The sequence below is a fragment of the Danio rerio genome, chromosome 1, assembly GCF_052040795.2.
Source record: "Danio rerio strain M-AB ecotype USA chromosome 1, GRCz13ab, whole genome shotgun sequence".
Taxonomy (NCBI): Eukaryota; Metazoa; Chordata; class Actinopteri; order Cypriniformes; family Danionidae; genus Danio; species Danio rerio.
The window spans coordinates 25711819-25723878 of NC_141021.1; the positions used below are offsets into that span (position 1 = coordinate 25711819).

The 12060-nt window shown below is 37.7% G+C and overlaps 1 protein-coding gene across 1 annotated transcript; it reads left to right on the plus strand.

The window, feature by feature from the left end:
• Nucleotides 1-7925: 7925 nt before the first annotated feature.
• On the plus strand, nt 7926-12060 carry qdprb.4 (quinoid dihydropteridine reductase b, tandem duplicate 4). The gene is given in 8 exon segments (NM_001111173.1): nt 7926-7981; nt 8319-8431; nt 8633-8725; nt 9931-10027; nt 10229-10369; nt 11562-11670; nt 11745-11828; nt 11905-12060. Coding segments are annotated over 8 exon segments (774 nt in total). The 5' UTR covers nt 7926-7953; the 3' UTR covers nt 12014-12060.

A 12060-nucleotide genomic window follows, 5' to 3' on the forward strand; every position in this document is an offset into this window, starting at 1 on the left:
ATAAGTGAAAATGTTGAAAATATTTACTTTAATTGATGAACAATAGTTAAACTCAGAAATTAGTTTGTGTTAAAAAAAATATTCGATAATCAAGCCCACAGACCTTGATTGACAAGTGCGTATTAAAATGTCTCCATAGTAGCACATATACCTGTGTACAAAACAGAATTTGCAAAGAAACTGGGATTAAAAGATCTGTTCCAACTCTCTGTGATCAGCTGCACCTCAGGAATGAGTTTTACAAGTTAAAAATATTTTAAAGTAAACCATAAAATCACTGTAATTCATAACTGCTGTAATCAGCATACGTGGACGTGCAAAAACAGTGCAAAGTTAAATGTGTGTGTACTGCAAACTTTAAGGCATTTGTGTGTGTCTCATCGTTACGGTGCATCGTTTGAATAAACTCCACCAAAACCATATCAAATAGCTATATTTGATTTATAAACTGAATCTGTAATCCATGAGCTGAATTCTAAATCTTTTAGGATTTAGGATAAATTAGTTTTTGCATTTGTGTAGTCAGTGTTTTAGGGCTTAAGGTTTGTGTTGCACATATACATATATACACGTTCTCCCCGTGTTCACGTGGGTTTCCTCCAGGTGCTCTGGTTTCCCCCACAAGTCCAAAGACGTGCTATAGGTGAATTGGGCAAGCTAAAATTGTCCGTATTGTGTGTGTGTGTGTGAATACGATTGTATGGGTGTTTCCCAGTAATGGGTTGCAGCTTGAAGGGCATCTGCTGTGTAAAACATATGCTGGATAATAAAGGGAATAAGCCAAAAAGAAAATAAATGAATGAACGAATTATTTACTGTCATCATGGCAAAGATAAAATAAATCAGCAATTAGAGATGAGTTATTAAAACTATTATGAGTAGAAATGTGTTGAAGAAATCTCCCCGTTAAACAGAAATTGGGGGAAAAAATAAACAGGGGGGCTAATATATATAATATATATATATTTTTTTTTGCGAAGAAGTTATGTGGGTGCAAACGCCTTGTTGACATCAGAGGAGAATGGCCAGACTGGTTCAAGCTGATAAAAAGGCAATAATAGTAATTCAAATAACCACTCATTTCAACCGAGGTATGCAGAGGAGCATCTCTAAATGCACAACACTTTGAACCTTGAGGCAAATGGGCTACAGGAGCAAAAGACCACACCAAGTGCCACTTCTGTGTAATGAATATGGCCGACCAGACACATAATTATTGTGCTTTTATTCAACAAATGAGCCAACTTTGCCCAGGGAAGATTCGAAACCTGATTCCAAGGTATTTATGACCCAAAGGAATGTGCCATGCAGCACTGAACAAAGAACGGTTCAGGACTTCTTTTAGCTCCTAAGACTGATGTTTTAATGTAAACTTTACTCTCTCTTTATGTGTAATCATGTGTTTTGCAACGTTTCCCTTGCTCCTGTATTAATATTATTGGTTTTAATACTTCTGTATACAATGTTTAACTGTACCGAAGCTAAACAAGCTCTTAAACTGTTCATGTTTAGACTTGTTCTAAAGCTAACTTGCTGAACTAATTGATCAATGACATTTTATCTTACGATACGAGTGCAACGTATTAACATTTTAAGAGACTTGAACGATTCTGCCTCAGTTTGCATCAAATTTGCCTATGCAAATTTCTCTTCCTTGAACAAAGGGCCATAAACACATGATTCAAGGAAGTTAGTTTATAATTGGTCAACTTTCCGTGGAGGGTGGAGCCGAACCCGCCCTATAAAGCTGGTTCAAAGCAACGCCCTCTCTCTCTTTTAAACCGCAACTCTCTTGAAAGAAACTCTCTCTTTTAACCGCAACTCTTGAACCATGCCCTCTGAAACCAACCTTCTTTAACCAGGGCTCTCTGCTCTGCAACGACCTAAGAATAAGACCTAAACAAAGAAACCTCCAAGAAAGCAGGCAGAGACCCAGATGGAAGGGATTAATCGCACAGCTCAGACATTTCACATGTCAGCTACCTCCTTTTCTTTATTTTCCATCGAGACTCTGGTTAAGTTTAGTGCGTTGCAAACCAGTAGTCCTCACTTCTGGCCATGCCGCTTCAAACTTAAAACTACTGACTCCACCCCACTTCAGACCTCATGAGCTCCAGGAACAGCCAACGAGCCACGTGCTCAACAATGGGAGCTTCTTCACATCACAGACAGACCGCAAGTACCCTCTTCCTTCCTACATCTGAACTGGTGTGAACTAAATTCAACCTTAAAGAGACAATAGAACGGTTAATTTTGATTATGTGTGATTTTCTTGGTTTGCTCTTACAAACTCCGAGGTTTTCCCATGATTACATTCTCTCAACCTCTTACTTTACCTTTTTTACTCTTCTCTACACTTGTATGAACCTGTGTTTTTGTTAGGTGTTAGTTTCTGTTAGATTAGTTAATAAAGTTTAATTTTGTATGAAGAAAGGTGCCTGTGTATATTTATGAATCTAATGTCTTAAACTTCGATCTTGTTACCCTGATCAAACTTAGTGGGTTTTATTTTTGATAGCAATAGCCATAATAAACTCGACTGCCCACTCGAACAATCGCTGGACGATTCGTTTGTTCGGATCTAAAGAGTCGATTCATTTGAAGCCCTGTTCAAATGAATCTTCCTCCCGCTAAACTAATCCGCTATATATATGTGTGTGTGTGTGTGTGTGTGTGTGTGTGTATATATATATATATATATATATATATATATATATATATATATATATATATATATATATATATATACATACATATATATATATATATATACATACATATATATATATATATATATATATATATATATATATATATATATATATATATATATATATAAATATATAATGGTGCAGAAGATAAGCGAGCACTTTAATCTAAATCATAACTCGCAACATTATAACAGTGGAAAAGGCATGGGAAGAATAACCTTGAGCCAATTGATCACAGTAGTAATGGTGTAGATATGCGAGCACTTTAATCTAAATTATAATTTGTTACAGATTATTAATGTAGATATGCGTGCAATTTATTCTACATTATTATAATTTGCTACATGTTTATTGGTGGAGAATCCACGCAGCAAAATATTACACCTGTCAGCTAAGAACCGGAAACTGAGGCTACAGTTCGCACAGGCTCACCAAAATTAGACAATTGATGATTAAAAAAACATTGCCTGGTCCGATGAGTCTTGATTTCGTCTGCAACATTAGAATGGTAGGGTCAGAATTTGGCATCAACAACATGAAAACATGGATCCATTCTGCCTTGTATCAACGGTTCAGGCTGGTGGGAATATTTTCTTGGTACACTTGGGCCCATTAGTACCCCTTATAGAAATTTCACATGAGTTTTACATGTGAAATTCACATGTGATCACATGTGCATGTGAAATTGCACATGTGAAATTTTACAGGTGAAACACACAAACCACATGTGAAATGCACATGTGATCACATGTGAAATTCATGTGACTTTTCTGTAAGGGACCATTTGAGCATTGTGTCAACTCCACAGCCTAATTGAGTGTTGTTGCTGACCATGTCCATCCCTTTATGACCAGTGTACCCATCTTCTGATGGCTACTTTAAGCAGGATAACGTGCCATGTAGTAAAGTGAGAATCATCTCAGACTGGTTTCTTTAACATGACAATAAGACATGTGGTAAAACGGGACATTGGCATCATGGATGTGCAGCTGACAAATCTGCAGCAACTGCGTGATGCTATCACGCCAAAATGGAGCAAAATCTTTGAGGAATATTTTCTGTACCTTGTTGAATTTATTCCACGTAGGATTAAGGCAGTTCTCAAGGGAAAAGAGGGTCCAACTCCCTGTACAATTTGGGCGTACCTAATAAAGTGGCTGGTTTGTGTGTGTTTGTGTGTACAGTATGTGTGTGTGTGTGTGTGTGCGTGCATGTATGTGTGTGCATGCGTGCGTGTGTATATATGTATGTATTTACAGTTTAAGTCAGAATTATTAGCCGTCCTTTGAATGTTTTCTCTTTTTTAAATATTTCTCCAATGATGTTTAACAGAGCAAATACATTTTCAAAGTATGTCTGATAATTTTTTTTCTTTTGGAGGAAGTATTATTTGCTTTATTTCGGCTAATATAAAAGCAGTGTTAAATTTTTTACACACCATTTTAAGGACAAAATTATTTGCCCTTTAAAGTTATTTTTTCGATGGTCTACAGAACAAATCATCGTTACAGTAAATTGCCAAATTACCCTGTTGCCTACGTGCCTAGTTAACCCAATTAACCTAGTTAAGCCATTAAATGTAATCTAAGCTGTATAGAATTGTCTTGAAAAATGTCTAGTAAAATATTATTTACTTTCTTAATGGCAAAGATAAAATAAATCAGTAATTAGAAATGAGTTATTAAAACTGTTATGTTTAGAAATGTGTTGAAAAAAATCTTCTCTCTGTTAAACAGAAATTGGGAAATTCTGACTTCAACTATATATAAAGGTAGTGCTGTTGCCTCATAGCAAGAGGGTCGCTGGTTCAAGCCTCGGCTGAGTCAGTTGGCATTTCTGTGTGAAGTTTGCACAGGAGGAAACCCATGCGAATGCTGGTAGAACATGCAAACTTCACACAGAAATGGCAACTGACCCATTTGAATCAAATAGCGAAAATTAAAGTAACATGAATTTCATTCATTCTTTTTGCTTCATAGTCCCTTAATTATCTGGGGTTGCATGAACCATCAACTATTCCAGCATATGTTTTACAGGGCGTATGCCCTTCCAGCTGCAACCCAGTACTGGGAAACACCCATACACTCTCACATTCACATATAACATTTAGTTTATTCAATTCACCTATACCGCATCTCTTTGTGAACATATGGATAACATGCAAACTCCACACAGATATGCCAACTGGCCCAGCCGGGACTCAAACATTTATTCAAGCCATCTTGTTGCTGCATGTTCAGCTCCTCCATCTACAGCTCAAGTCCCTCACGGCCCAAGAGAGAGAGAGAATGAGAGAAGAGTTTACAGTTAAAAATTGTCAGCAGGAGCATCCTCTGTGCCCCTCCCTTACAGCCAAACCATCACATACCCACACAGAGTTAAGAGTGCGAAGGACAGGAAGACATACAAACACCAAATGCTTAGGACCCAACCTGAGACCTTAATGGCTGACTTCTGCCAAAAAAGAGACTCATGCACCATCACTAATTTGCAGCTGTACACAGAAAACAGCAATGCTTGGCACAAAGCTATCTGTATTACAAGAATAAAAAAAAAAACACAGCATCTGCAATGGAAGACAAATCCAAATTCATGATGAGGACCGTGACCCCCTTTTTAACCGTAAATATATACCACATTGGAAAAATAATGTTTCAGGGGAATGAAGCCTGTCTCATCTTTGTACAAGATCAATTTAATGAGCTTCAATTAATAGTAGAGCAAGAGAGACAACCAGGCAGAGCAGACAGCAGTGCTAAAGGCAGGTGCTCCAGCCTGTAGCTGGAGCTGGAAGAGCTTGTCCTGGACTGTGATGCCCAGCTGGAGCGGTCAGTCACTCAGATATGCAACAGCCTGTCTCTACAAGATGTGGAGCTGGTGGAGCTCTGAGAACTGGTGCTGTCATTGACAACATCCAACAAACGCCTTCAACAACTAGAAAACAAATTGCAGCTGCTCAACCAAGAATATAAAGATAGTGTTGAAGAACTGAGAGGAGAAAAAAAAAGTTACAACAGGACAAAAACACCTTAAACACTGAGCTGATGACTGTAAAAGAAGAATTGATCATCAGAGAGAGAAAAAAAAAAAAAAAAAAGGGAAACAGAAACCCTCGCTCGGTCTACATCAAGCACCACTCAGACACCACCTGAAACAAACACACAGAGAGCAGACACACGTCAGCCCAAACACAGCTGAGATCAGGAGAACACATGCAGAAAGGCAGAAATAGTTATCTTAATGGACTCATATGGCAAGTACATCAGTGAGAAACGGCTATTCCCCAGTCACACAACATTGAAACGCTGGTGCCCAAACACAGCTAGTGCCTTACTTTAGCTGGACAAAGAGGAACTTTTTAATCCCAGCCATATCATCATACACATAGGGACAAATGACCCGAAGACACAACAAGAACAAGTTGCACAGTCCATTAAACAAGTGGCAATTAAAGAAACTGAGACTTTTCCATCTTCAAAAATAATCATCTACAACCTTCTACCCAGAACTGATTTCCACCCGCGGACTATACAGAGAGTGAACACGGAGATCTCACGTAAATGTGCTGAAATACCAAACATTCGCATCGGGGTGTGATAGGTGTGTGGGACAGTAAGAGGGGTTGTCGCGAACTGGGTACGCGGGCGTACTTAAGATCATTTGGGAAGGGCACTTTCAATCCAAGACTAAAAAGGACATGTGCACTGCACAGGTTAAGCCCTATGTGTGCACGTGCCTGCCCAGCACCCTCAGCCTCCACACCCTGTGACAGTGCACACTAACCCTCCTCAGCATCAACACCCTCTGCCAGTGCACCCACGCCCTTAGCATTCGCACCCTGTGCCAGTGCACCCACACCCTAAGCATCCACGCTCTGTGACAGTGCACCCAAACCCTAAGCATCCACACCCTGTGACAGTGCCCCCAAACCCTCCACAGCATCCACACCCTGTGCCAGTGCACCCACTCCCTCCTCAGCATCCACACCCTGTGCCAGTGCTCCCACACCCTCAGCATCCATGCCCTGCGGCAGTGCACCCACACCCTTAACATCCATGCCCTGTGCCAGTGCACCCACACCATCAGCATCCACGTCCTGTGCCAGTGCACCCACACCATCAGCTCCCATGCCTTGTGCCAGTACACCCACATTCTCAGCACCCACACCCAAGGCCAGCATTCCTACACCCTCAGTACTTTTGCCATCAGCCTCCACACCCTCATCAACAACAGCAGTATCTTGTAGTACCACCACATCACCAGCAGAGGAAACAGCTTGTATTCGGAGAAGTCCCAGTGTTGGGTAACAACACCAGCAGTTACAGACAAGAACAGGGAACTGAGCTATGCTGCAGCACTGAAACTGCCAGTGGACACACACAGCACCAGTCTGAAAGAGATCAAACGCATGATCAGTTTAATCTGCACTCGGCTGATTGAATAGTTGTGAATAAAATACTCAATATTGCTTGGACTCTAGATAATTTTGATAATGTTAATTATAATTTATGATATTTTAATATAATATATCATATAACTGTTTATGATATTTAGGTAGTTTATGGTTTATATGGATTGGTTCTATTCTAGAGGAATGTTAAAATTGTTTGTTGAGCAAATGAAACCGTTGACGATCTATTATTATTTTTGTATTGATTTGTATAAATAATATATGCTAAATAATAATATGATATTTTAAATAATAATATGAAATATTAATATTAATGTGATATATATATATATATATATATATATATATATATATATATATATATAAATAAAATATTGTGATGAATTGCATAATATGATGTATTGTCTATATTTTATTTAAATATTATATATAAATATCTTTTTTTTTACTAATACTATCTATTGTGTACTGTTTATTAAAATTATTATTATTATATATGGATGTTACTTTTTATGTAAACTTTAGAACTGCTTTGGCAATACATTTGTAACATTTGTCATGCCAATAAAGAAATTATTGAATTGAATAGAGAGAGAGAGAGAGAGAGAGAGAGAGAGAGAGAAAGAGAGAGAGAGAGAGAGAGAGAGAGAAAGAGAGAGAGAGAATATTCTGGTCATTTTTTTTTTACATCTGTCCGATGGTCTTGTCTTCCACTGTCGTCACTCCTGTTAATCCTCCACAGGTGTCTCTCATTACCAATCACACCAGCGGCCTATAAATATGAATCAATAAGCCTTATCTGCAGTGTTGTAGACAGTTTGTGTCTGAATCATGTTTACTTTTGGTATCTTCCTTACCTGTAAGTCACATGCATCAAACTCAGTTCCAGCTCTGCACAAATTTACTTTAACACTAGTTAATCGTGCTTAATCTAACTAATTTAGTCTATCAAATTAGTTTGAAACCTACAGGTAAATGTGTTAAAGCGGAGTTGAAACTAAATTCTTCAGGACTGTTGTCCTCTAGAATCTGTGTTTGACTGCCCTGCTGAAAGTTTCTTATTAAACTTAAAGAGATTTACTCAAAGTTTTACTGCACAGTTGAGATCTGGATAGTTTCCTAATGGGATAAGCTTTGTACTAATGTGAATTTGTCTGTGATGCACCGGTGTCAGTTTTCATTTATTTGTTTTTCAGTAATGGTTCTGAATTGCAGCCTGGCTTCCAGGGAAGTAAAGAAAGTGATTGTTTATGGGGGAAAAGGAGCACTGGGCACAGAGAGTGTGCGCTACTTCAGAGCCAAACATTGGGTAAGTTGGATTAATTCAGAAGAAAGACTACTTCATTGAAAATAAGTTTGCCTACACCATAGGCTTATGTTTTGATAATGGTTAATTATTTACTGTACTAACCACCAGTCGTATACGTTTCTCATTAAATATTGATTAATTAATATCTTCTGGCCTGTTATGTCAAAATGACCATTTTGATTTTTTTTTTTCCTTCCTCAGTGGGTTGTATCTGTTGATGTCAGAGTCAACAAAGAAGCCAATGCAAATGTTAAAGTTAAGATGACTGAATCCTTCACTGATCAAGCCAAACAGGTACACTGTGTAAAAGACTTTTTTTTTTTTTTTTTTTTTTTTTTTTTTTTTTAACTTAAGCATGTTTTAATCAGAGCCAATTCCATTCATTCAGTTCCCAGAAGTTTGCTAAAACTAGGGCTCTTTTCCATAAGTGTAAAAGCACCTGCTTTAAGAATCAAAGAATGTAAAGAAATTAAAAGTTCTGATGTTTTTGTTCTAAATGTAATGCTTAATGTAAGTTTTGCTGTGCATTAACTTTCTACATATTATTGTTAAAATAATTTAAGATTTGAAATTAATAAATTGGCATCAAAATAAGATTCTTAGTGATTTAACCAATGGCAGTGCTGGCCAATGCATTTGTTGGCTGTAATGATGGCATACCCCAAAGTACGCTAGGTGAAAGATTGTCTAGACCTTTCATGTAATGCTCTGAGCTTATGATTTTCAGTTTGATGTTTGGCAAAATGTTTATTTGGACTACAGAAAAGGTTGTAAACTCTTTACCCCGTAATGTTCGAGCAGTTAAGGAAACCGCAATTACAGTGTATGGAACATCCAAGCATATGTGAAGCCACGATCACACTAGGGTTTGTGCTTGTGAATTTCTGTTGTACAGTGCTGTGAAAAGGGTGGCGGGATTAAACAAGATGACTAGACATCTAAAACGGCAAGCGATTGGTTCAGGTTTTAAATTCCTGCCCAGAGAGGTCATGTTTTGATCATCGATTAGCCTCGCGCAGTCAAGACAAGATTTTTGCATGTCAGAGTTCACCAAGCTTTAACCATGCACTACAGTGAACTGCGAAACTTGACGCATGAATTTGTGTTTGTGGTCTGATGCATTTGCATGCGTATAAATTTAAGTCTATCGGGGGAAAAAAGTGCAGTGTGACCGCAGCTTTATACCAGTGTTTCCCAACCCTGTTCCTGAAGGCACACTAACAGAACTTTTTTTTTTTTTTTTTTAATAAATACACCTTCCTAATAACGCATACCTGAATCAACTCAACAGAAAATTAAAAGACACTTCAGAATCTCATTGTTAATTTAAGAGAAACATCTGAAATGTTCTGTTTGTGTGCCTCAAACAGGGTTGGGGAAACTGTGTATACACAGAAAGAAAGGGCTATAGTAAATCCAGTTAATTTAAGCACCTCACATTAATGTTGTTTCAAGTAACTTGTATCTGTTTATTCCCCCCCCCCCCTGCCCCCTCATAGGTAACAGTGGGTGTTGGTAAGCTGTTGGGTGTTGAGAAAGTTGATGCCATCTTCTGCGTGGCTGGAGGTCAAGCAGAGGGCAATGCTAAAGCCAAATGTTAGTACTGGTCTCATAGATTATTCAGACATGATCTGTTGCAATGGCATTGTCAAAGATACGACTTGGAAGCTTTGGTGCTTTCTGAAGTGTTTTGTGTATTTTGCACTGTTAAAAGGATGCAAGATCTAGTTCAATAATTGTCCTGAAGTTTCAGTTATGTGATTGTTTGACTGTATGAGGGGTTTTATTTTTTCTCAGCTCTGTACAAGTATGCGGATCTGATGTGGAAACAAAATGTGTGGACCTCCACTATTTGTACTCACCTAGCAACCAGATACCTGAGAGTGGGGGGACTGCTCACACTGACTGGAGCCAAAGTAGCACTGGGGCCGACAGCAGGTGTAAAACTTCATTTATTTTCTTCCCTTCATTTCTGGAATGAAATGCAAATGTATAATTGACAAACCAATTTGTTATTAATGTAAAATGGTTTAGGGTAAAAACATTTTATTACAAATAGTTTAACTTTTTGTTTGAAACAAACAATTGACCATGTTGACAGTTTTGTGCTTTAGCTTGAGAACTTGCTGATGGTCAATGGTAATTAAATATCTTTAGTTGGAAATACATTTTGTAAACTTTAGCTTTTCATTTCAGCACTGTTTAAAATGTTTTTACAACTGCTCTAAAGTAAAGGTTAAGATGTCTTTTTAAATAATAATAATAATAATAATAATAAAAGGTTATTACCAGGTCTGGTGGGAGTACATCTTAACATTAGATCATTGACTTAGATTAGACCGCAAGCATCTGCTTATGAACAATTAATTTTCTAATTTATAAAAAGATTGTAGTTGCATTGTGTATAGGTGTGGAAGAACATGGAGTTGCTGTTTTTTGTTTTAATTTTATTATGATCTCTAAGAAGGAATTAGGCTTTTTCCTTTTTATAGTCAACGTACCATGGCTTAGGCAGGGTTAAAATAAGCTCGTTTTCAGAAATGCCGTCAAGTAAATTCTAGGCCAGGGGTTCTCAAACTTTTTGTCCTGGAGATCCAGTGTCCTGCAGATTTTAACTCCACTTGCCTCAACACCTGCAATGATGTTTCTAGAAAACTTAGAGCTTGTTTAGCCAGTCCAGTTATATCTGATTGGGGTTCGAGCATAAAAGCTGTATGGCTAAGCAAAATTATGTACATTTTTATAGTGTTATTAGTGCATATATTAAAATTGTATGGGAATAAATAGGCAGCTCTTTATATAGGTGTAACCATTAAATGTACCTCTTTTAAGAATTTCCTACTTGGACATAAATCATTGGTTAAATCAAAATATTGTGTAATAAAACATGCTGTTTTATATTCGTTAAATGGATCAGTGCACCCTTTTACGGTTTACCTCAGGTGGGTGGGTGCACTTGATTTTGTAAAAAAAAAAACAAAACACAGGCTGCTGAATAGTCCAGCTAATTTCACTTAATTTCTCTTAACTTGCTCTTGATCCTGTTCAGCCAAGGTCTAATGAATTTTTTATATATAAAAATAATAATTCTGTAAGATATGACTTGGTTCGATCTCTTCTATTGTTCTAGAATCTGTTAGTTTTGGAATGGCAAAGGCATCTGTACATCAGCTGACCCGGAGTCTCGGTGGGCCAAACAGTGGTCTTCCACCACGATCTGTTGCTCTAGCAATCCTTCCGTAAGAAATACAAATATACAGAGTCAACTCATTGGTCCAGAATCCTTGTTTGACTAATATTTACTACCTTTTAGAGTAACTTTGGATACACCCACAAATAGAAAGATCATGCCCAATGCTGATGTCAGTTCCTGGACCCCGCTTAATCATGTAACCCAGTAAGTATAAGTGTATTAGAGTGTCTAGAGTTTGTCTGTGTGCACAAAGATATGATGCATTTTTTTCCCATTCTAGGCTGTTCTTTAAGTGGACTGTTGGTAAAAGCAGACTACCGTCAGGTAGTCTTGTGGAGCTTGTTACTACAAATGGCAAAACAGTAGCTACCCCTATTAAAAGCGTTTAGCATATTAATCAGCTGTCAGTCTCCCAATAAAGACTGTTTTAAGTGAT